The sequence below is a fragment of the Bombyx mori genome, chromosome 5 (assembly GCF_030269925.1).
Source record: "Bombyx mori chromosome 5, ASM3026992v2".
Lineage (NCBI taxonomy): Eukaryota > Metazoa > Arthropoda > Insecta > Lepidoptera > Bombycidae > Bombyx > Bombyx mori.
This window is the reverse complement of record NC_085111.1, coordinates 18,779,341-18,806,380: the sequence shown is the minus strand read 5'-3', so window position 1 is coordinate 18,806,380 and position 27,040 is coordinate 18,779,341. Positions and strand designations below refer to the sequence as shown.

The following is a 27,040-nucleotide window of genomic DNA, read 5'->3' as shown; positions in this document are numbered from 1 at the left end:
CCCTTCGTCGCAAGCGACGGGTTTGACAAGAACCATGACCGGTGCTTGAGGTACCTAAAAGCACCGTTAGTGGATCGGAAAGATCCGAAATTACGTGTTTTGGGCGACGTCGACTGCTTTCCATTCTGTCCGCAGGATCGGGAATGTAGTTACCGGCGGCCACAATGAGAGGGTTCTCGTGTCGTGCCGCTTTATTGAAGTGGCCCATTGATGCCAACTGTAGATACTTACTGATGGACTCTTAAGTTCAGGTCATCATGGAGGTCGATGTTCCTGACGAACCACGGGGCTCCGACGGCTATCCTGCAAACACGGGATTGTATAACTTGGAGTGGTTTTAAGTTAGTGCGGGTCGCGTGAACGAACACTACCCTTGCATAGGTCATGTAGGGGCGTATGCAAGTTTTGTAGAGTGTCACCTTATTTCTAAGGAACTTACTTCGCCTACAAATCATCTGGTAGAGGCGTCCTAGTAAGAAGGCGGCACGGTCGCGTACTGTCTTTAAGTGGGGGCGGAATATCGTCCCTCTGTCGAGAGTGACGCCTAGGTATCTGACCTTGGGGGCCCACGGTATGGGTTGGTCGTACATCATGATGGGGCGAATGGCGGAGGCGGAGGTGTTAACGCGCCTAGTCGGCGGGCGCGCGGTTGTAGGAAGCGGGTTAAAAATCAGTGGACTGACACAAAAAAAAAATACAGTCGGGCTGTTTGTCCGCTCTGTCGATCACATAATTAGTTATACATTAGCGATGGAGCCGTTCTGAAACAATAATCGGGTATCAAATTTAGTTGTCTAGTCTTTTAGACAAATCAAAACTAAGTCAATTAAGATAAGGATGCACGTTTAGATATCACCGCTGAAGTGCACGCGTACGAGAGAGATATATGTATATTCCCACGGAATAGATAATATCTATTATCTAGATAATATCTATTCCGTGTATATTCCTACTACGCAATACAGTTACTAGCTGTTCTTAGGAGTATTTTGAAAGCTGTGATTTAAAACTCTTACTACAACTAAATTCGACGTTACAATATCAACATCACCTACACCGACTTATTTTAGCAGCCCTATACTCGTAGTAAGACTCTCGCTTGTGTTATGTGTACCGGAAACACAGAGAGGAGTTTCTTGTCTCCTGCACCCAAACCTCGATTGCATATAAATAAATAACAAAACGAATGACTTTTTTGTTACCTTGTTGTGCAGAGTGCTTAGTGCGAGTTTTTTAACGTTCTCGACAGCGTAAAACTTAGCTCAAATTTGTATGCAGCTGGAACAGCGCTCCTAGCGGCAAACGTAGGCAAACGTTCCAACGAGTTCACTTTTACACTATCGGGAACATTAAAAAACTCGCACTAAGCACACCACAGTTGTGGCAGGAGGCCTGACCACGAACGGGAGAGGGAGAACTCTTCCTCCCTCTTGGCGCCGTGCCACCGCCGTCGAGCCGGGGGTCGGAGGAGGGTGTTTGTCCAGCTCCGGCCCCTATGTGGAGGCAGTCTCCTCCCGGTGATGGTCACGGGGCAACCTAAGGGGGTTGAGACTGCACCGCACGCTACCGTCACTCTAGCGCGCTGGCACCAGGAGGACGGGACGACGCGTCGGCGGCTGCGGACTGCGATGCGGTCCGCATTTTCGTCGTCGCTGTCGTCGCCGAACATACTGTGGAAGAGCAACCCGGTCGGCGGTGTATCGCGTTCCGACCCGGCAGGCTGGTTCTGGCCCAGCGGGATACGGAACCCGGAACACCAGCGGCATCGCCCGGGTGGCCTGGTAGGGCCGCCGTACTGCGGAGACCGACGTCATTGGTCGTCGACTATCGCCTCGACGACCCGTCGGTCGGGCGTCTTCGGGGTGGCGTGTGGTTGTAGTGTTGATCGCGGGAACCCCCTACTTTGACCGGGTTTTGACCCCGGACGGAGATCGGACGCCGGGTGTAAGAGTGCAGGGGAGTCATTTAGTGGGTGGGCCCTAAATTCCTTGGGCCCGCGGTCTGCTCTCAACACCTGCAGATCGTTGAGTCTCACATACCCCGCGTGCCCCCTAGGCGCGGGGACCTCGTAGGAGGTTCGGCCCTCGGCCCGAAAAAAAAAAAAGGGGGGCCTGACCACACCACAGTGTGTGGCCCCATATATTATACACTTCATATATTTGTGGCCCCGTCGGTCATGGACGACAGCAACTAATGTAAGCTGCACGATGCCGTGGTCAGTCACTAGTTGCTAAACCACGAAACTGATTTATTTACAATTTTCATTTTTAGTTCATTCTTTTCATGCTATGAAATGAATTTTCGGACTTTTCATTACTCACATTTTGTGGAAAAATGTTCTACGGCGGCCTTAACTTTAAAATACTTTTAATTAAGTCAACGAATCATAAAAACGAATGCAAATACGTCATCACAGTATATACAGAAAATCTAAGTAGCTACTTAACTTTAATTATTTTTCAGTATGCCATTTTCAGGTGAACAATCAGCAATAGCTCTTATGATGTTGTTCTTATGAGAGATAACTACTTATGTACATACCTAATATGTATTTGTTTACTCATCTTAATTTATTCGTAAACAAATTATAATACAGACTGTTAATAATAAAAACGTAAAACACTTAAGTGTACGTATGTATGTACCTATACACTATCTGACAAGTTTAAATAAGTTCAGGTAAGGTTCCTAAACCTAAAGTGGGAATGAAACTCCTAGGCCGACATTATTGGGCATGACAGTCATTGAATGATCCAATCGGAAACTCTATTTTTTTATATTTTAAATTCGATTCGATTTTTTTTTATCAAACACAAAAAATCAATATATATTTCAAAGAAAATACCTTTTGAGTAAGCTGAAATTATACATTTTATTTCAGTTGTAACGACCGACGCGACGCGGTGAAGTGATGTTTTTTTTTAAGTTTATTGTCCCATTCGCAGATATTTTGTTATAATGTGATTGATTGTCCATTAACAAGATATAATGACGCCAGAATGTTTTTCTTAGCCCACACTAATCTGCATGTAGGCAAGTACGCTAATTAAAAGTAAAGTTTTTTGTCTGTTTTTAACAATGTTTGACCATTGACGACGTATCTCTAGAGTTGAGTTAAAACTTGACGTAAGTGAAGAATTACTTAATGGATCTTTACCAATTATCGGTCATTTGTTCATATTCGATAATAACATAATCACTGATGCTGTTATTTTAAGATTTAAGTACATTTTCAGTATTAAATTCTTTGTAAAGGAGGAAAAAACTTTACTGTTTTCATTTATTTTATTGATAACTACCACACAAATCAATAACTACCATACACACAAAAAAGTCGACTGATAATCAGAGGAGGAAATGGTATCCAACTTTTTTATCATTGACTTTTTTCCTTACTTTTTTTATTGCTTAATTAGCTTGACGAGCTTACACTCCACCTGGTGTTAAGTGGGTAATGGAGCCCATAGACATCTACAACGTAAATTCACCACCCACCTTGAAATATGACTTCTAAGATCTCAGTATAGTTACAACGGCTGTCCTACTCTTCAAACCGAAACGCATTACGGCTTCACGGCAGAAATAGGCAGGGCAGTGGTACCTACCTGCCCGCGCGGACTCACAAGAGGTCCTACCACCAGTACGTGCCACAATTCTACATTCCTTTGCAAACGCTGTGCACTTTGAGCCCTCACAATACATTAAATAATAACGAACTCACATAATATTGAGTTTTCTTGTGTTCGCTTCGCCCTTGCAACCGTAGTGTGCGGTGTGAACTAAAATATATTTTACATCAACCATAAAATGATATACAAACTCGAGATAACGACAGGCACCACCGATTGTGAAACAATAATAGTGTGCAGTTGTGGTGGAATACAACAATAATTAAACAGACAAAATCATTACGGATCTTTATTGTTAATTATATGTATACTGTACGAGGATCGATGATGAACAAACAATAACTAGACCGACATCCTTATTGTCATATTAATGTACACGTTAGTACACGTCGCATAAAAAATCTAAACATGAATTCTAGTCCTTTTACTCATTAGTGGTGGTAGTGGTAGCTACGTGGTAGACCGTCTTGTAGCTCACACGCCCGGGTAGCCTCCACCACGTTACCAAAGAAGCAATCATACGTTCCGGTTTGAAGGGTGGGGCAATCGTTATACTAGTACTATGTAATAGCCGGTAGGCAGCGGCTTGGCTCTGCCCCAGGCATTGCTGAAGTCCACGGGCGACGGTAACCACTCACCATCAGGTGAGCCGTATGCTCGTCTGCCTACACGGGCAATAAAAAATAAAAATAAAAACATAGAATAGACTTATACCTCATGTCTGAAGGTAGGTCGCGGCATTTATGTTGTTGATGTCTATGGGCTTATCACCACTTAATAACGGGTGGGTAGTCAACTCGTTCGCCCATGTAATATAATAAAATATTATATTATATTAATTGATACTCCTTCACTTACGGTAAGCTACAAATAATTCTCAGTCTTTTTCTCCTAAGCCATTATTATCAAGCTTATAATTGCGGCTAGCCTGAGGTCATCCCTAATGAGGGATCGATAGATTTTTGGCTTGGTGGGATAGGAATTAATACCACTTCTACGAACAGATAATGCGTTACCACCAGTAGTTTGAGCAGCTCAAGATCATCATAGTACCGTATCTCTCGGTAAATAGTTAGACTATAATAAAACAACCACCTGAGACCAGACTATGGAAAAGAATGAATTTACCCATCTACTTTTAATAACTCAAAGCATGCTCAAAGCCATGAAAGTGCAACTCAATACTATCGACCATAATGGATACTTCGGTTCTGAGATGGATGACTCATTGACACCACGCCTGTGGACGGCGCGGGCGACGCGACTGCGTCGACAAAATATCAATTTATTAGACATTCATGTAAATACATCAGATCTATACCCAAAATTAATTGTACCGCAATAAAGTTTAACTTTCTGTAACAATAAATTGCACAAAATACTTGATTGGTTCAACGATAAAAGGAAAATGAAGTTACAAGTTTGTTTAGCCGCGGCGGAAACAAATATTATCATACTCTGGGAAACCGGAGACAATGGTAACGGCACGATAACAAAGGGCAGTAAATTCTCCAACTATCTATGTCCACAAGCGCTTGTTTTCACGCGCGGTTTTTCGTCTCCTCAGTTTAGCTAAAATTTATGGACAAATAGTTGTTTGCTTTCTGCCAATATATTCTTGATCCACCTCTTTAGCACTAGGTATAACTCATAATGATGAATCGCTCATATTCCTGCACTTTGACACAACAGCGACCTTGAAGTGGGTCATCTGCCCAGGGTTGAAAAGGTGCCGCTTTTTCTTCAATCTTCAGTTCAGTTTCAATTCAGGACAATTGTGGAAATCTAGCTTCAGGATCATGTTTCGATTGATTACAATGAGCGATACACATTTATATGTCACTAGTGACGAACGCCCGAACCTATATATATATTTGACATATATTACGATACAAATGCTGCTACTATAATAATTGCACAATAAAGTGGTATTTCCGACATCTTGGCCTGGTATTGTTTATGTAAACTTAAACATACGATTACATTAGGATCGTAGGGTCGATATTTTTTTATTAAAAATAAATTATGGGTATACTGATATGTGTATATGAGCAGACAAGCTGACAGCCCATCTGTTATTGTGCGAGCACTCCAGGCTAAAGGCAGCATAACGGCGTGAGTTTGGTGCTTGACTCGAAATCTGCACTTGGGCAAAAATAAGAAACGGATACTTCAGGTAATAATAAATAGGAAGATGGTAGCAACCTGAACTGGAAACAGGAAGACCAAGCTCCAATTATAAGTTAGAGTTAAAACTGATTTTTTTACAACGAACCGTTTGGTTTCAAATTAATTACTTTATACTTCTTGTACTAGGCGACTGCGCATGCGGGTCTGTCTTCGAGATTCGCTATCGCTATGCCTAATTGTCTTCGTTGTTTCAAAAAATTTTGGTGAGGCACTCGGATTTTACAATGCATATGTGTGAGCAACGAATGAGTGACCTCTTGGTGACCATTTACCCGCTTCGAATAATTGTTGATCGCGATAGAGACATACGATAGCACTCTTAAAACTATCAGAGAATACACTCTCTACATATTGCGTTATGTTTTATAAAATAATCAATAACAATAAATGATCAATAGTTACAGCACAGTAAATATATTTGGCGAGTCGAGTGGAAAGCTGTTACATGAGCGGTCGCGTGCCGTGGTAGTGACCCACTAACTCGATACAGTTCGCTTCGTGATGAAATTACGATGTCACGTCATTTTTATTGCGTCACGCGTGCTTAGAATAATATAGTATAGTCTCCGGAAAACCGTACAGCACTTCGGACACACTATTGAGGGAGCGTTCCGATGACAATGTCAATACTGTTACATTACGTGCATACAGATGTGTGTACACTAATGCCCAGCAAGGTCTTCTATTCATTCTGTCTTACACGATTCCCATATTAGAAGCAAGGGTTAAATTTACCGACTTATTTAATGGTACCTACCCTCGCTCGCATATGTATATGTAGCACATATTTATTTATTTATTTTGGATAGTTCCCTTTCCTCAAATATGAAATATGTTCGTAGTGCAACAGCACTGTTAATTTATTGTCATTGTCTCCCTTCAGCACTCCGCACCATTGACTGCCTGGTACTTGTTAGTACGGAAACACAGATGCTCATCTGTTAACGTGAACAAATCAACTGAGCAACATTTCACTAACGCGTGTAATTCACGTTAGCGCTTATCGTAACATCACTATCAGTCTTTTTTATCGTTCAATCACAGTACCGGAAATAGCAAAAAACTTTACTTTTAGCAGGAACAGGAAGCATATTGTTTACCGCGCTTTCCGCTTGATCGAACTCTAAAACTGTTGTCAATGGATAAATTATATTTCCTAGTCTTTTGTTTCAGTCTTGGCACTGAGTTCTTGATGTAAGCTTACTTATTTTTAGTTTCCGTAAATAAAATTTATTTGCAACATTTTCTTGTCCAGACTTAACGAACATGCGTCGCAGACAAACCCGCGCGCCGCAAGTTTTGTAGTTAGCGGACTGCGTTCCAGTTTGAAGCGTAGGCCTTATTGGTTCGTATGTCTACGCATCTTGTCCTCAGAGGACAGCAGCCGCGTTAGACGTACTGTCTCTGGTCACTGATTGTTATCTCACAATACCATCCTCTATAAATTAGAGGTCTCTCTCATCCTCTATTCCTCTTTAGATTATAAGTCTACGGTTAGACTATTTCCACTTTGGACACTGCAGCTCATAAAGAGAGCGGGTGCTCTTACAACTCGCGTATTTTAGTTAGGATATAGTGCCGTCCGAGCCTCCCGAAGTTGCAGAAGCTCAGTTGGTAGCCGATCAAAACTCCTCGAAATTAAAATCAAGTGAATTTTATTAGCAAGGTGCATGGAGTTAATATACTAACTCTATGGCAAGGTGTGATTAATTTAAATAAAGCAAAAGGATCAGCGGGCGTTTTGTGTATAATTGATTTAACCTTCATAACTTGCTTCGATAGCGAGAACTTCTCCAATAACTTTTTACAGATGCGTTTTTCATAGAAAAATACACTTGACCTATTTGAGCGACCGTGAGTGTTGAACGATTATCAACTTAAGGTCAATTCGTTCGTGGCATACGGAGACCCTAAATTAGGGCATACCATTCGATATTGGATGTGACCAGAATGTAATCTAAATAGCATCGCCTGTTCAAGGTATACGGATAAGATTCATAGTTAATCGATATCGACTTACATTGGCGGTGTCAAAATAGCCAGAGCTAGAACTTTATTGTACCGTATGCTATTTTACAAATATTGTTGCGATTAGAGCTAAACGGTCGTCAATAAAGTATTGTAAAGATTTTAACAAAATGTTTGGTATCATGAAGGCCGATTTAATCTATTACAAATAATTGGAATCGTAAAAACTTTAAAGGCTACTTAAAAAACACAAGACTCAGCTTATTTCCGGAAATAAGACCTCACAACACGTAAGCCGTAATACGCAGCAGCAGAGTACACCAGTAAATGTATACCATTAGCAAAATTTACGTGGGAATACCACCTTTGAACAGGGCTATCTTCCAGAAACCGTGGCCAATCTGCCGTACTCCGATCCTCGTATGTCTGAGCTTGCGGACGGAGGCTGGTCAGCAGATTAAGGTAGGCAGTGTGCCCAGCTTCCAGAGCAGCAGCAACGTCTCCATCGGCGAATATGTCCAACGTCCCCCACTCTAAGTGTTTCGGACTCCCTTCGCCTGTTAGCTCTTTAAGTGCTACATAATCTCCACACCTAGGTATGAACAAATCCGCTATGTTTGTCTCTTTGTAGTTCACTGGGGAACTTGCGTTATTTCCGAATAGTTTTATAAGTTGTTCTATGACGGCTTCTTTACTGTCCCCGTCACTCTCATCACGGACCATCAAATACCCGATCAGTGAGGGATATTTCTCTAAGCTACCAGTCGTAGACATTTCTGGTTTCTCCATTGCCCAGATGATTGGACCACGTATGCTGAGAATGTCACCGCTGTAGCCCAATTTCGTCCAAAAGTTATCTTCATATTGTATAACAAACCTCCTGGCACGACCCGGAATCATGGCGCGAATCTTATTAGCCAAATTTACCGCCAGCAGCTCATCCTCAACTCGAATGCTGTCGAGCTGGTCAGGTTTTAATGCCATCGCCAACAAATTACACACATAATCTGTTTCGCCTTTTATTGTTTCCAGAATAACTTGTTCATCAGAGTATGTCCTTATTTCCTTAATAGATTTAGCGGACAGAGTTATGTCAGCGATGCTCTGCTGCAGTTTTTTCTGGAGACGTTTCCGACAGTGACCCAAAGTCTTCTCCCTAAACTTTGTATTATTTCCATCTAAATGGTTTTTAGTACTGCCGGTCCTGTAACATTGATGAAGATAGAATAACACAGACACAGAATTAGCCGGTGCGCCACAGACCAGCTTAACGGTAGATCTCATTATTTCTTTAGAAGTTGGAAACAACAATGCCCCCCGTATATGACTTTCCATACACGTCTGATCGTAGTATCTTAACCTATTTCTTTCTGCTTGCAAATCTACTTTGTGTCTCTGAAATAAGTCCTTCATGCTCTGATCTAACATGTTCTGGTATTGGTTAATCTCGAACCTCTCCATCACGCTGAGATAGTCGAACTCGTGGAAGTCATTGGTACATTCTACAGTGTTACCGTTTTGGTGCTGGAACAGCTTGGTCAACCTAGTCCTGACTCTTTCCGGGGCTATTATGACGTCTGGAAGGGGCACGTGGAATTCTTTGGCATATTTAGCTAGATAAAACCGCGCAACATTCTCAATCATTTGCTTAGCGGTTCCTTGAAAATCCGGCTCGGTTATGATATCCTGGCTGTCCTTTTCTACATCTTCGAAGACAACATTATACTTGGAATAGCTTTGTGTCTGTCCCGCCAGGTCTAACACGACAATATCCATAGAATCTCCGAACCTCCTCTTTAGCTTGTGAGCGGCCACGATCCCTGATAAACTGCATCCTAAAATAATTACGTCAGCTTTAACACTCTTCTTATGAGTTTCATCGAGTTTCTGTACCATTTGTGTATTTAGAATTAAAATAAAGTATGAATAAAATATTTCTAAAATGTTATTATGTAAACAATATTTAGTTCCATGATCGGCTCAAAAATGGCGGCTAGTTGTCACATTCACAAGTCAATGTTTACTAAAAAGGTTTTGTTTCACTGAGCAGATTTTTACTTAACATTTTATTTTATTTTATTTCTGAGACAACTCAAGAATGGAAAAACGCTGGAGATGATGGTATAACAACTGAGCTATTGAAGGCAGGAGGAACACCTCTCTTAGTAGAGCTACAGAAGCTCTTCAGTCACGTCATTCACCGCGGAAGAACTCCGAAGGCGTGGAACAACAGTATTGTGGGCCTCTTTTTCAAAAAAGGAGACAATTTAAAGAACTACAGACAAATCTCTCTCCTGAACCGCATATACCTAGTCTTGCCATAAATACTGAGACAAAGGAAAAAAAAATGTCTATTGCAAATAACATTTATTACTTTTACAGTGTGTTAGTTTAATACATAAATATAAAACAATTTAAAGTATAAAAAGCTTATTCGAAGTGGTCTCCATTGACTGTAATACAGTCCTTTAAACGTTGAGGCCATTGTTGAAAAATGTTCACTGGCAATCGTACGGATTGTTTTAGGGACTCCAAATTATCATGGCGTTTAGAGCAAGCCGTACTCTCTAAAACTGACCATAAATCATAATCCAGCGGATTAAGATCGGGACTAGACGACGGCCAGTCTTCAGCTCTGATGAAGTCCGAAACGTTCGTTTCCAACCAAGACTGCGTAGACCGAGCTTTATGACCTGGCCCCAAGTCTTGCTGGAAGGACCATTCTTGATTATTGAACATGGTGTTGTTAAGGGGCTTCACTACCTTCTCAAGAATGGTATCTTGATACACTTGTGCCGATGTTATGATACCTTTATCACAAAAGTATGGCTCAGTCACTCCTTCATAGCTAATACCCCACCAAACCATCACTGAAGTCGGATAGTGCCCACGTTGCACTCTGTCGACTAATTGGGAAGCTTCCTTAGAGCTTTGAGCATAAATACGGTCATTTTGTTTATTAAAAGGTTGCTCAATTGTAAAAAAATTCTCATCCGTAAACAAAAAATTTCTATGACCTCCCTTAGCGTACCGCTTCAGTAGTTGTTTCGATTTTACCACCCTATTCTCTTTTAAATTATCAGTTAAGAAATGACCAGTACGTCTCTTATAGGCTGCAAGTCCTAAGTCATCTTTTAAAATACGCGACATGGTTCTAGGTGCTATCTTCATCTCCCGAGATAAAACCTTTTGCTTTCGGACAGGATTTCTTCGAATTCTTTCCCTTATTGCTTTGACTACATTTTTGGTACGAACACTACGGGGACGGCCAGATCTTTTTCTGTTACAAGCAGAGGAGGTCTCATTGCACCTAGTAATAGCCCGGTACACAAACATTTTACTAATACCAAGCGTATGGAGAGTTTTAAAAATTGCATTTGGCTCCATACCTACTTTGTGTATTAGCGCCAAAATGAGAAAACTCAATGAGCAATCATATAAAAATGACAGATTCCAAATTCAAATGTAATATTTTGTTTATTTTTAATTGTAACAGTATTTATGGCCAGACTAAGTATAAGTTGTTCTCACGAGTCATCACAAATCGTCTGGTTTGAGAGGCCTATGTCCAGCAGTGGGCGACTTTTTTTTATTATTTTTTATTGGTGAGATGTGTGGACGAGCTCACAGCCCACTTGGTGTTAAGTGGTTACTGGAGCCCATAGACATCTATAACGTAAATGCGCCACACACCTTGAGATATAGTTCTAAGGTCTCAGTATAGTCACAACGGCTGCCCCACCCTTCAAACCAAAACGCATTACTGCTTCACGGCAGAAATAGGCGGGGCAGTGGTACCTACCCGTGCGGACTCACAAGAGGTCCTACCACCAGTAATTACGCAAATTATAATTTTGCGGGTTTGATTTTTATTGCACGATGTTATTCCTTCACCGTGGAAGTCAATCGTGAACATTTGTTGAGTACGTATTTCATTAGAAAAATTGGTACCCGCCTGCGGGATTCGAACACCAGTGCATCGCTCGATACGAGTGCACCGGAAGTCTTATCCTTTAGGCCACGACGACTTAACATTAACTGTGGGCTGTTGATGATGATGATGATTTATTTATTTCAAAATGATTTTTTGCTTACTATTCTTCTGTCAGTCCCTCCGTTATCGGTAGTTAACCGTTGGTTTTTCACCGTCAACTCCAAATTCACTGCTGGATGCTTCTCAACGACAACTTTCTTGTTCGTGCGACAATCATCGTCGTGCAGGTCGCTTTTTGTACAAGTACAAATTTTTCAAATATAGGAAAAGTATTTTCTCTGAACCTTATTTTATTATTACAATTTAGCGTATGTTTTACTTTAGGTGGCATTTCATCACAGATTTTTTTTAAATAGTGTATATTCACGCAAATACAACAGTTTGCTAAGTGAAAAAATTAAGGCGCTCAAATAGATTTGTTGTTTTGACGGACTTTAATCTCCACAATAAAGCTAATTTCGAACCTATAGATAATAATATTATTAAATTGTCATTAAAGATAATTATAATTATATAAAGATAATTGTATTATATATGAAAACATCATAGATTATCTTTTCAATTGTTTCGACATAGCGGCTTTTCTTCGAAATTTGAATGTTTTTCACGTTCACAGATCAAAATCTGGGTTGGAGCTGTGGAGTAATACCCTCTCTCCATTGTCGTCATTATAGACGTATTTCGGGATAAAATTCGCACAGTAAAAATACACGTTGTGGATACAGAACCAAACAATCAGAACATAGAATCTAAATTCTTTGGAAACATGATTCAGATCTGATAGTAGGGGAGCCCACGATTATAAATGGGGATTTACTCGAGCGTCATAGAGACCTATTGGATTGCAAATAATTAATAAGAAAAAAATGTCAACATACTCGAGCGCGTTATTGATAGCATAAATGTCCTACGTATTTTTAATAATGTATGATGTATGTTAATGGTTGTAAGGGGTTGTAAGGGGCATGGAACTAAGATCTTTACCATCTCAAATGTCAACCTCACCTGCTCGTGGTACACCCTGCTGACCAACGGACGAGGCTCTGGCGACCGAAACTCTGGCGGGATAACCAGACAACCACTATGTACAGGAGGAAATAACTGTACCCGGACACATCACCTATCTGGGGGTTTTCCCTACTTCAAGCGGGGTAGGTTTTGGTATGTCAGATGGCAATCGTTACCTTTTAATAAACCCAAAAAACTCGCCAAATTTTAGTAAGCAAATGGACAGGTTACATAATACGTTTGGGATAACGGATAGGGCGTCGCCGCGAAACGACGCGCAGAAATATCGCCCTACATCTGCGAACAATATACTAGGGCTACCGAGTCATGGACGGGCTCGGCTAATGAAGTTAGTCCCAAATTGTAGCCTGAAATTCCGCTTCGCTACATTGAATGTTGGAACACTAACGGGAAAGACAAAGGAACTTGCTTCACTCTTCAAGCGTAGAAAGGTAGATTTCGCTTGCCTTCAAGAAACCAGATGGACTGGTGCAAAAGCCCGTAACATCGGAGAATGCTACAAACTCATGTATGTAGGCGCTAGGCGTGGAAGAAATGGTGTAGCAATCGCTGTCAAAGCCGAACACCTCGAAAACATCTTAGAAGTAAATCGAATTATCGAATTAACGACAGGCTGATGTCTCTAAAAGTAATTGTTGAAGGGGAAGTCATAAATGTGATATCAGCTTATGCTCCCCAGGCGGGTTGTAGCAGGGCTGAAAAAGATAGTTTTTGGACAACTTTGGAAGATCATCTACGCCAAATACCTTCGAAGGAGACAATGCTGTTGGGTGGGGACTTAAACGGTCACATAGGGACAGAAAATAAGGTCTTTAAAAGAGTGCACGGAGGTCATGGATTTGGCACTATAAACGAGGAGGGGGAAGTTATTATTTCAACAGCTGCTGCATTTGATCTTGCTATAACAAATACTTTCTTTGCTAAAAAGCCAGAACATACAATTACATACAAAAGTGGACAAACAACATCGCAGATAGACTATATATTAGTAAATCGAGCTTACATAGGCCGGGTAACAAATTGCAAGGTCATCCCGGGAGAATGCGCCGTTACTTAACATCGTATCGTTGTAATGGATATGCTTTTTAAGAAAACATCTAAAACTAAAACATCTCACACTCCGGAAATAACCAAATGGTGGAACTTAAAAGGAGATAAGATCCCCGAATTCTGTAACCATCTAAGCAACTTGAAAGTTGATACTGAGTTGGATATTGACAATATATGGGATCACCTTAGCAAATCCATTGTAAAAGCTGGTAATATTACTCTTGGTCGTACAAAAGGTGGTAGAATAAACAATAAAGAGACTTGGTGGTGGACAGAAGCAGTACAAAATGCCATTCAAAGGAAAAAAGATGCCTTTAAGACCTGGCAGTCCACCCAAACTTCTGAACACCAAGAAAGATATAAAAGAATAAAGAAGGAGACTAAGAAAATAGTGGCAGTGGAGCGCGCAGTTGCCCTAAAGACCATGTACGAGCAACTGGAAACAAAAGAAGGTCAAAAATGTATATTTAAGCTCGCTAAACAGCGTTGTTGGAGCACGAGGGATCCCACTAGATGTCGGGCTGTTAAAGATCCAAATGGTGAGCTTCTGTATAGGGATAGTGATGTACTATCAGCTTGGCATCAATATTATGAACAGCTACTGAACCCTACTCAAGCTGCTATACAGTTAACAAAAGTGGGCAGGAACATTGGACTTATACCTCCAATACGTCCAAATGAGGTCAAAATGGCGTTAGAAAAGATGGCCAACAAGAAAGCCACGGGACCGGACGGTATTCCAGTGGAAGCTTGGAAGTGCCTTCGTGAGCACGGAATCGAAACGCTCACCAAACTTTTCAACTGTGTGTTGCGCTCTTCCAAAATGCCAGCGGCGTGGAGATTGAGCACCATAGTTCCTATTTATAAGGGGAAGGGCAGTAAGTACGAATGTAACAACTATCGCGGGATCAAGCTGTTAAGCCATACTATGAAACTGTATGAAGGAGTGATTGACAGCCGCCTAAGATCAGAGTGTTCACTATCCAAAAATCACTATGGTTTTGTACAGGGCTTATCTACCACCGACCCTATGTTTGCTCTAAATACGATCGCTGAGGAATATCGTGAGAAATTTCGGCCATTGTATGTCGCATTCCTAGACATGGAAAAGGCATTTGACCGTGTGCCAAGAGATACGATCTGGTGGAGCCTTCGCAAGAAGAATGTACCCGAACATTATGTTAACGTCATAATTGACATGTACAGGGATGCGAGGTCGATGGTACGGACAGTAGTGGGTCAGACAAAACCAATAGCAGTTGAAGAAGGTCTGCACCAAGGTTCAGTACTGAGTCCCTTTCTGTTCGGCATGGTTATAGACTCACTCACTGAGGTGGCGCAGTCCTCAGCCTCGTGGACTTTCATCTATGCAGACGACGTTGCTATCTGCACCGAGAGCCGCACAGAACTACGAGAGGCACTCCTGTTGTGGAAACAGCAGTTACAAGCCGGTGGCCTAATATTGAGTGTTGCGAAGACACATTACATGTCTTTTAATGACCCAGATCCAGGTGACAACAGTCCGATTTCCATTGACGGTCAACTTGTAAACATGTGCGATCAATACAAGTATCTGGGTACTATGATGCACAGATCTGGAAATTTAAAATGCAACATTCAACACTGAAAGCCGCAGCGTGGCTAAAATGGCGAGAAGTAAGTGGTGTCACCTGCGATAGGAGGATGCCCGTTAAGCTCAAGGGTATGATCTATAATACTATACATAAGGCCTGTTCTTATGTATGGCAGCGAAACATGGGCGGCAACCAAAAGGAACGTACATACCATTCAAGTTGCTGAAATGAAAATGCTGAGGTGGATGTGCGGCGTGACTAGGCTCGATAAAATCCGCAACGAGTACGTGCGTGGAAGTCTAGGTGTACGGGACATCGCCGACAAGATGCAGGAGAGTAGGCTGAGATGGTATGGTCACGTGAAAAGGAAGCCACCTGACTACGTCGGAAATTTGGCGCTACTGCTCGACCTCCCCGGTCGGAGACCTAGAGGCAGACCCAAGACAAGGTGGAGGGACGTAGTGCTGAAGGACAAGAGAGAATGCAATGTTGCTGACGAGGATGTCGAAGACAGAGCGAAGTGGAGGAGTAAAGTCAGGAAAGCTGACCCCACCACCATGTGGGATAAATAGCTGGGAAGAGAGAGAGAGAGAGTATGTTAATCTGATCGCTTGCATGATGGGTCGTAGGTAAGGGTTGAAAATGAAAAAAGAAAATTAATGGAGCGCGTCAGATTTTCTTAGGGAGTCTTAACTGAACCTTAAATAAAGCTCTCATACAATAATCTGACGATTTCGATGTGACGCAAACTCGTGGCCATTATTATAATATGAAGAAAAAAAAACCCATTTTGTAATACTCAAGCGCGTCAGATTAAGATATATATGGCTCATCTTTATGTCCTAGACGTGCTGTCTCATAATCTGATTTAGAGGGATTCGCCTAATATGACAAAAAAAAGCATACAAAGCATAGGGTAGAGACGTCCTAATATAAAGGCGGAAGTTCGCGTACCGTTTTGATATGGGGACGCAATGTCATTCCCCTGTAGAGGGTAACGCCTAGATATTTGACCTTCGAGGCCCACGGTATAGGCTGACCAAAGAGAGTGATGGGGCTAACGGCAGAGATGTTAACGCGCCTATTAGGAAGTGGGATGCTCAAATTGGTATTTGGAGGGCAACCCTTTTGAAGAGCACCGCTGTGCTTTTCGTGGGGTTGATGTCGTTGCGCCACTTCCGGAACAATTGTCCCATGGTGGTTACTGCGATCTGGAGTCGCCGATGCAATAGCGACTTCTTCCTACACGAGTAGTAGATAGCCGTGTCATCGGCGAAGAGCACTAGATTGATATACAAACTTAATAACAACGGGGAGAGCGCTAAGCCTCGCGGGACTCCGGCCGTCAGATGACGGGGGCGAGAGCGAGTTCCCTCTACTCGACAACGAAACGAACGGCTCGGCAAGAAGTCTCGTATGATGAGCACGAGTCTGTCTGGCACTCCCATGTTGTACAGTTTGTAAATCAAACCGTTCGGCCAGACTTTGTTTACGCCTATTTAGCCCTATTAAGATGTGCTTCGTAAGGTGGTGCACTTGTTGTATGCACGAGTATTTGGCGCCGAACCCCAACTGCTCGTCTATTAATATTTTGATGAATCGTTAGTGCCTCTGTGTATTTGTTTCAGAGATTCAGTTGTTTTTCAAGTTACAACAGCAAGTCAACAAATATTTAAGGAAAATGATTACGGAATTCAATGAAATTATTATTAGTAATCTTTTTTTACCTATACGCTGGTAGCCTAAGGGGCTATTCCAGCTAATAGTACTCTTGTTTTGTTATTTACGGTCGTAAGTTAGTGTTTCTTTTTGTTTTTTCTAATAGCCGGTAGACTCGGTGATCATTCCGGCTTCACCGGACGGGTAGGCGAGCCACGGCTCAGCTTGAGAGAGTTCACACTGAGTACTGAGATCAGCCCCAGCAAGAGCAGTGTGTCACTGAATCCACCACTCAATCAGAATAGTGACCTACTGAGAAGAAACAGCGAGATACTCAGTGGACTAGCAAGGGGACTCAGTAACGTCAGTTATAGAATTGATAAATAGAATAAGAATCGGCTGAAATGGCGACAGGTCTCTGCAACAGCATGCGATCGTAGAATGCCTCTTCAGATCAAGGAAAGAATTTACAAAACGATCATTAGACCTGTCGTGCTGTATGGATCTCTGAATGTTGGGCGACGAAAGTAAAGCATGAAAGAGGAGTGCATGCGGCAGAGATGCGAATGTTGAGATGGATGTATGCAGTGACAAGAAGGGACAAGATTAAGAATGAGTATATCAGAGGAAGTGTGAAAGTAGCCCCGGTAGTCAACAAATTAAAGAGCGGACGGATAGCGTGGTATGTACATGTGATGCGTAGAGAGAAGATGCATGTGATTAGGAGATGTATGAAAATGGTAGTGCAATTTTAGAGGGGGAAGAGGTCGACCAAAGAAGACATGGATGGAGTATGTGAATGACGATATGAGAGAGAGAGAGGAGCAAGTGTTGAGATGACGGCTGATAGAAGAGAATGGAAGAGAAAAATTTGCTGTGCCGACCCCACCTAGTGGGATAAGGTGGTGAAAAAGAAAGAAAAAGAATCGGCTTTTGTAATTGAATCTGGTTATTATGATATTTCGGGATACTGTTATACAATTGTTAGAATATTAAATGCACTGTCTTAAGTGATTCGAGTATAAATAGTAGTATTGTTTTTAAATGAATCCTATGACTCATTACAAGTGGGTGTGTCTTTTTATCGAAACCAATCATGGAAAATGCATACATACACTGAATCATGTCAGATAGACAATCATAAAATGAAATCCCAGAAATTGCTTTTATCTGTAATATTATTGGCAATTCAGTTATAAACATTCTGATAAGTTATTTTAATAATTTATTATAAAATTGTGTGTCGCTAAACCGGTGACTTTTAAACTGATACAGTGAAGTTACCTGTCACTGATTGTGTACTGAAATCGTGTTGCACTAACAGAACGTATTAATCATAGAACACCACAAAATACGGATAAGGGCTCCTTGAAAGAGATCACGTCTAGCGATAGGACTGATGGTATTCTACTCAATACTCCCTCCGACAAGCTTCTGATGCGCATGAAGGGCACAGGGCACTGTACACACACGCACACACAGGCACACACACGCTTACGTACGTCATAGTTGACCGATAGGCCCAAAAAGTAAAATAATATTTTACATATGAAGCATGTGATATAAATGTATGAATACTGATGATATAAATAAAATGCTAATAAAGATTTTACAATTAAAATTATCTACATATTTTGAGTGTACCAGGCTCGTCACAAGCCGCGAGGAGTGTCGATTGCTCGTGAGGCGCATAACATCTGCCCACAGCAATGATGAATGCTGAATGATGACCACGACTGCTCTGACAAGAGTAATACGACAAAGGGAAAAAGTATATATTTCCAATAGGTCAGAAAGGAGACAGAGTAGGTAGCCGTATACTAGACAACAGCTATTTCTATAGACATCCCCACCGAGCTTCTCAGTGGTTCGTAGTTCCGATCCCGTGGTAGATTCTGCGAAGCACTGCTCTCGCTAGGGCTGATGTTAGCAAGTTCTCTGAGGCTGAGCCTGTGAGCTCACCAAGTGGTCCGGGCGTACCTAGAATAAACCCTTAGGGTACCAGCGAATTATCTAGGGGATAAAATAATATACAACTAGACCCTACAGATATGAAACAGAAACAAAGTTGGACACAAAATTATTCAAAATAGCCGCTGGCTTTTACTTTAGTATTTCTTGAAGAGAACTAGTAAGGCAAACTATTTTTATATTAACTTCTCACCAATGCGTATACACCGGATTCTACTGTTTAATTATAAAATATATATTGAGAACGGTTTTTGAGACAATCTTATTTGAACGGGCTCTTCGATATAGTTAAGACGTTATTCTCTTTCACATTTTCGAAAAAATATCTCATGAATAGTTTTAAGTCTATTTTCGATAACGTATTTTCTCTGAAACTGGGTCCACAGAACTCGTTTATATAACAGTTTTGATAACTTAATCATATCAAGTACTCGATCCATCAATACATCAATACTATACTTCGTTGTAGCTGATCGGAATAATTTATGTAAATATATATATGTAGTTGACAATCTGTGCAGTGCCGCATCAGGCGTGTTCAAAAGGTCAGAGGTTCGAGCCCAGGCAAGTAAACGGCTACCGCATTTTTATTTTTTCAGAAATTTTGTAGGAGAGATGTAGGTACTGTTCTTTGTACCTACTGTATACACAATATTTTTGCAATCGGTAATTTGGTGTGCCAAGTCATATGAATAAGAGAGAAATGAAATATGGTTGTATATAAGCCCCATCTACCCTGGACGTCGTATAAATTAGAGTTTAGTAATGAAGTAATGGCGCCTCTGAGTCCCGGTCGGAGTAGAGACAACGCTCCGTGCGTCGAAGCACGTACGCCACTTGCGGAGCGCGTCTCCATAATACAACGAGTTACATCGACGAGAATTTCAGGAAGAATACCGGTGAGCAAAAAATGTCTGATTCTGTCGAAAAGCAATGATTCAGTTTCAAGATATTGCTGTAATTGCTTCGGTCCCAAAAGCCAAAATGACCCACAGCATCCATTATAGATTACAATAAGCTATTTCTAAACTGTGTTTTTCTGTTAAGTATTAAATCGAAACTGCAGCATAAATAATGTCCAAGGACGGAAGTAAGCAACTGTAGTAAAAGTAAAACCTGAAGTAAAACCTGTATTGAAGACGATATTTCTATAGCGCCTGGGAAACACCCATTAATAAGAAAATAATAATGGAATGCTCTCCCTCCTCGTCCTCAGAGTCACGTGGTGAGGTACCACGAAATTTACGGCACAAACCGGTACAAACCCTGAAAGGGCATGCACGGTACCGCGTTGCTATGAGCGTGACTTGTGTCGACATATGCATATTATATTATACTCTCGGATATCTGTTTATCAAGCAATGGAGACTTTGACCCGGCTCAAGGTGGTTGACTTCTGGTCTTTGACTGACAATAATTTAAACACTATCTTACGAATTTATTTATATTTGGCTTTACTAATGTTTCTTAATTGTTTCCGGATTGTTGAAAAAATAAATGAAATATGTAATTCCAAATAGTCTAATAATTTCGCAGCCTCTACTCATAACACACTTTTTGATTCTTTTTATGTATTCCGATGCTTAGTAGAAAATACAGTAATCTGCCAGTTTGGAGCTTTAGGTGAAACGCGAGGATCTCGGTCAAGCATTCAGGACTCTTATTGGACGTGGTTTGAAGTCGTAGTGCTTGGGATATACCCAACGATGTTTATTTCCAACTGTAAATGCGTACTTACAGTAAATATGAATTAGAATGATGTAGAATTTATAAATGACCATGCATCATACACATTACAGATACGACGATAGCGAAGACGTCATATTGATAATGAAGTTATCTGATGATATGTGATAAGTACATAGATCTATGGCTGTACTGGTGAGATATACCTACTCTAGAACTTTTACTGAAACATAACATTCAAGTTTAAGAATCAAAAGAGAATAAAGCTTGCAGATTTAAATGAACTGATATTAGATAAGTCTCTATGTACCGGTCTTGTCAAAGAGGACATTTTTTATGTTTCATTTAAAACTGAAATATGATTTAAAAAAATTGCTTAGATGGGTGGACGAGCTCACAGCCCACCTGGTGTTAAATGGTTACTGGAGCCCATAGACATCTACGACGTAAATGCGCCACCCACCTTGAGATATAAGTTCTAAGGTCTCATGTATAGTTACGGTCTCCCCGGCCGCCTAGTCGCCAGTGGTCAAGAACCTGAGAACGTGAATGCCGTAACTCACCTGGAGACATATCGAAGCCGCAGTTATGTTTTCTAGCAGCAGTCTCTTCAAACCCGTCGCTTGCAAACAAAGACAAAAACTCGGCGACCAAATTAACCCACAGATACAGCCCACTGAGTTTCTCGCCGAATCTTCTCAGTGGGTCACGCTTCCGTTCCAGTGGTAGATTCTGCGAAGCACTGCTCTTGCTAGGGCTAATGTTAGCAACGCCCCCAGGTTAAGCCCCGGGAGTACACCTACACGTTATGTTACGCTGGCATTGCCTCTAAGGCTACGGAGCTTAGGTAGGAAGAAAAATAAAACTGGCAGCTCTTCTGGAATGAACGCATGTCTCTTCTGTATTCACGGCAGAAATAGGTAGGTGGTACCCACTCTTGTAGACTCAAAATACTCAGCCTATTGTAAAGCTTTTTTTTATTGCTTAGATGGGTGGACGAGCTCACAGCCCACCTGATATTAAGTGGTTACTGGAGCCCATAGATATTTACAACGTAAAGGCGCCACCCACCTTGAGATATAAGCTCTAAGGTCTCAAGTATAGTTACAACGGCTTCCCCACCCTTCAAACCGAAACGCATTACTGCTTCACGGCAGAAATAAGCAGGGTGGTGGTACCTACCCGCGCGGTCTCTCAAGAGGTCCTACCACCAGTAAATAACTTTGGAATTCCTAGTATTGCAGTAGTTTTCTTGAACGACAACATCGTTTTAAAATCTGTTAAAGGCACAATAGCCACACGTATTAACAGTTAAATATTTTCTAGTTCAACCTTGTGATAAGCGATAACGTACTCATTACGGAACTAAAAGTTATCTCAAGGCACATACCTACTGTTACAGTTATCTACAATAATATGTTTTCCAAGCGAATCCTTTGTTTCCTGAGATACAAGTCTCGGCCTTACGTCATCGTCGTTTTTCAGCGAGATGTGGCGATGCAACGTGCCTTCCTTCGAACGTGTGATGATCTTTGTTGTACACGGGGCTCACACGCTGACAGGTGAGCTGATAGATCACCTTAGCACTTCGACAACTTTTTTATCACTGTAGTGAGACAAACGAACTCGGACCAGTTGGTACACAGATGTCACCAGATCTCAGAGACACAATCTTTAGTAACGAGCTCGTAATCGTATGAAGTCGTCGTGGCCTAAAAGATAAGACGTCCAGTGCATTCGTGCTAAGCGATGCACTGGTGTTCCAATCCTAGGCGGGTACAAATTTTTGTAAAGAATTGCGTACTGAATAAATGTTTGACGATTGACTTCCACGGTGAAGGATTAACATCTGTAATAAAAATCGAACCCACAAAATTATAATTTGCGTAATTACTGGTGGTAGGACCTCTTGTGAGTTCGCGCGGGTAGGTACCACCACCCTACCTGTTTCTGCCGTAAGGCAGTAACGCGTTTCAGTTTGAAGGGTGGGGCAGCCGTTGTAACTATACTTGAGACTTTGATGGGTGGCGCGTTTACGTCGTAGATGTCTATTGTCTCCAATTACCACTTAACACTAGGTGGGCTGTGAGCTCGTCCACCCATCTAATCAATAAAAATAAAATAAAATAAAACCCAATGGTAACAATGACACGACTGTCCTCCTCCTCAAACTAGAACGCATCTAAGTTAGTGGCATCAATCTGTGGCTTACTGCCCGCCTGTAGCAATAGTAAAGTGAGTGTGCATAGCCGTACTTTCTGAATAACAACCAAACACAAACTGAGCAACGAATAAAGTAAAATAAATGTCGTGTCGTGAGTACAGTGGAGCCGGTGTCTAGTGTCGAACGGTTAGCGAAACGATCGCGTTCCCATTCGAAGCGGCGCGGGCTTGATTCGCAACATCATTATACTGTTTCTAACTGAACCCAAGGCCTGCACGGCTCTCGTCAGCTTATTACCCACATCGGATTACAAAAATACCACATTAAGCATTATGAATCGACAGTAAACTGTCGTATACGCCACAGCCCATTGTGTCTGTCTCTCTATGTAAGTTGACGAGCAACGGCCTGAATAATTTATTGTCATTAACATTTTATTCAAACTCTTGAAGCCACGCGACTGTACAAATGACATTACAAAGAAAACAACTGATTTTTGCAATCACCCCAGAACATGTTGTTCATAAAAATAATATGTCCTTTTTAACAATTTCAAACAAGGCTAACAAAGTAAATTTTAACGATGAATTGTATTTGTATTATTATTATTGTTTTTATTATTGATTATGTACAGATTTACGACACGATCCACTGATTTATGACTCAGATATCTGCAACAATAAACATGATTTAAAAATAATAATAATATAATCAGAACTTCTTCCACGTAGGACCTGTTAATAGAATGGTACATTCATATTGAATCATAAAATATACGGAGTGCCTTTAAATCTCGAAAGGCGTAAGTTAACGTCATGGACTGTACAGGTTTCCTGCCGCATACTACCTTCTGGTACCTGCCCGTTTCGGATTACGGATTCCTATAAAAGACTTCAACGCGTAATCCAATGTTTATTAAGGAATTCTGGTTTGAAAATGTCAAATTAGCATTTTAATATTAAACATGTTTTGAGTGGTTTTCATATTAAATTGATTTACGCGTGTTTTATGTAAAAACAATTATTGATTTTAATTTTATCCAGCTGCGAGAGAAACAGTGAATTTGTGGTCATTCCTGTATTGCTGTGGACCTAAGTGGGGTTCAAATATTAGCTTGTAACTCATGAGGTTCAGGTGCAGTATTGTGACAAGTAAAACTCATTCCGATTCAGGCACCCGCCGCGCGCTGACGTGCCCATCGACCGTTCGATCGCCCGACCTCGGTTTGGAGCACATCTGGCGTCCAAGTGTTTTCTCGGAAGTGACTACCTGTGTTAATTGCGTCGCATCGCCGTCTGTGAGCGGGCGGACCCCTAAATTCCTAGAATTCGTTCGGTAGCTTAGTGGCTCGTTTGCAAGCAGACGACTGTGTGCTGTAATTAATTGCGATTATTATAATTTTGGGGCCTCGCCGTAAGGCGAGTGTGCTTAAAGTCCCGGGGTAGCCCCCCCTGGGCACGTGATAATGGAGTCCACGATCGACCTGTTTGCGGAATTCCTCCGCCTGAGGTACCCGTCGTTATCGTCGGAATTTTTAGAATTTAAGACCAATCACGCCACGAACTCGCCCGCGGCCTCCGTCGCACCCGCCGCTCCCGTGTCCCCGATACTCGCGAGCAAAACTCCTGTACCGACCGTTGCGGCCTCGGTTCCAGTCCTGTGTTCATCCGTAACAAACGTCGCGGCCGCGTCGTCCAGTGCGTCCACCCGATCTTCCGGGGCCTACGTCGCGCCTGCCGCCCCCGCCTGCAAGTCGCCCGCGCCCTCCTCATCCGACTCAGAGTCGGACATGGAGGTCGACCCTTGCTCCGCCGCCCCGACTGATGGATTCACAGTAGTCCAAAAAGGTAAAAAGCGCGCTGCGGAAGCCCGAGCTCCCGCGGCCGCTAAAGTAAGCAAAGCCGCGAACGCGTCGCGTCCCCGCCCTCCAACCCCCGTCGCTCCCGCTATCCGTGCCACACCGTCGCCGCGTCCGGTGGCGCAATCTAAAACTCAGACCCCTCCCCCGGTTATCCTTCAAGAGAAGGCAGCTTGGGACCGAGTTTCCCTGGCCCTTAAGGCCAAAAATATTAATTTTGCCAGCGCCCGTAATCTCGCCAACGGGATTCAAATAAAATTAACGACGCCCGACGACCATAGGGCCCTCTCAAGTTACCTCCGAAAGGAGCGTATAAGTTTCCACACTTACACGCTCCAGGAGGAGCGCGAACTCCGCGTTGTCATACGTGGAATCCCGAAGGAGCTAGATGCCGATCTCGTCAAGGTCGATCTGATAGAACAAGGCCTACCAGTAAATTCCGTGCACCGCATGCACACCGGCCGCGGTAGGGAGCCATATAATATGGTTCTAGTCGCCCTCCAGCCTACCCCCGAGGGTAAGCAAATTTTTAACATTCGGACCGTCTGTAGGCTCTCCGGTATTGCCGTCGAAGTCCCCCATAAAAAAGGCACTCCTAGTCAGTGCCATAACTGCCAACTGTACGGGCACTCTTCCCGTAACTGTCACGCGCGCCCCCGATGTGTTAAGTGTTTGGGCGATCACGCCACGGCCCTTTGTACTCGCGACCAGAAAACCGCCACTGAACCGCCTAGCTGTGTCCTGTGCCGAACACAAGGTCACCCCGCGAACTACCGTGGATGCCCCCGAGCTCCAAAAATAAATCGCCGCGTCGCCCGTCAAAACCGCCTCCGAGCTTCCGGCCCAGATATCAAAGCCACGGTACCCTCTGTGCCGAAGGCTAAGCCTGCTTTCGTGCCGGCGTCGGTGCCCAGCGTTTCGGCTTGGGCTAAACCGTTGCCGTACACGAACACGGCTACAACTCTCTCCCCCGCGACTCGTCCCACCCCCGCGATACGTCCCTCCCCCGCGACCTGCCCTCCGACCGCGTCCGAAAATCTCGCTCTAGCGATCGACTTTTTTCAGTCGATCAACTTTGAGCGTGTTAACGCTTTGGGTGACGCCATTCGCGCCGCCTCCACTGCACAACATTTCATCGCCGTTGTGCAAGAATACGCTGACGTATACGCGTCGTTAAATACGTACGTCCTCCCCTCACTCCGCCGGTAATCAATGGCGTACATTAGTAGAATAAAACCCTTATCCGTAACAATAGGATTCTTTAACGCTTACGGTCTCGCAAATCAACGTGATCAGGTTTGTGATTTTTTGCGTGACCATCAAATTGACATTTTCTTAGTACAGGAGACCCTACTCAAGCCCGCGCGTCGCGACCCTAAAATCGCGAACTATAACATGGTTAGGAACGACAGGCTCTCTGCTCGTGGTGGTGGTACCGTCATTTACTATAGAAGAGCCCTGCATTGCGTCCCGCTCGATCCTCCCGCGCTCGCTAACATCGAAGCATCAGTGTGCCGAATCTCACTGACGGGACACGCGCCGATCGTTATCGCGTCCGTTTATCTTCCACCGGATAAGATCGTTCTAAGCAGTGATATCGAGGCGCTGCTCGGCATGGGGAGCTCTGTCATTCTGGCGGGCGACCTAAATTGTAAGCACATCAGGTGGAACTCACACACCACAACTCCGAATGGCAGGCGGCTTGACGCGTTAGTCGACGATCTCGCCTTCGATATCGTCGCTCCGCTAACACCGACTCACTACCCGCTAAATATCGCGCATCGCCCGGATATACTCGACATAGCGTTATTAAAAAACGTAACTCTGCGCTTACACTCGATCGAAGTAGTTTCAGAGTTAGATTCAGACCACCGTCCTGTCGTTATGAAGCTGGGTCGCGCTCCCGATTCCGTTACCGTCACGAGGACTGTGGTGGATTGGCACACGCTGGGCATCAACCTGGCTGAATCTGATCCACCATCGCTCCCGTTTAGCCCGGACTCTACCCCGTCTCCTCAGGATACCGCTGAAGCCATAGACATCGTAACGTCACACATCACCTCGACATTAGATAGGTCATCGAAGCAAGTTGTGGCGGAGGACTTCCTTCACCGCTTCGAATTGCCCGACGATATTAGGGAGCTCCTTAGAGCTAAGAACGCCTCGATCCGTGCCTACGATAGGTATCCTACCGCGGAAAATCGTATTCGAATGCGTGCCCTACAACGCGACGTAAAGTCTCGCATCACCGAAGTCCGAGATGCCAGG

At 42.9% G+C, this 27,040-nt stretch overlaps 2 protein-coding genes and 1 long non-coding RNA gene across 3 annotated transcripts in view; 1 reads left to right on the top strand and 2 right to left on the bottom strand.

The window, feature by feature from the left end:
• LOC101736920 (proton-coupled zinc antiporter SLC30A2) overlaps window positions 1-3,865 on the bottom strand; it is a 29,949-nt gene extending 26,084 nt beyond the window's left edge. Inside the window, exon 1 of the mRNA XM_038010943.2 lies at window positions 3,722-3,865. Coding sequence (XP_037866871.1) covers window positions 3,722-3,804 — 83 coding nt within the window. The 5' untranslated portion in view covers window positions 3,805-3,865. The remainder of the gene's footprint in view (window positions 1-3,721) is intronic.
• Window positions 1-20,585, top strand: part of LOC134198971 (uncharacterized) — a 31,149-nt gene extending 10,564 nt beyond the window's left edge. Inside the window, exon 2 of the long non-coding RNA XR_009973278.1 lies at window positions 19,664-20,585. This is a non-coding gene — a long non-coding RNA (uncharacterized LOC134198971). The remainder of the gene's footprint in view (window positions 1-19,663) is intronic.
• On the bottom strand, window positions 7,549-9,787 carry LOC101737288 (uncharacterized). The gene has a single exon (XM_004923810.4). It carries the CDS (start codon window positions 9,681-9,683, stop codon window positions 8,049-8,051), a length of 1,635 nt encoding a protein of 544 aa, XP_004923867.1. The 5' UTR covers window positions 9,684-9,787; the 3' UTR covers window positions 7,549-8,048.
• Window positions 20,586-27,040: the final 6,455 nt, after the last annotated feature.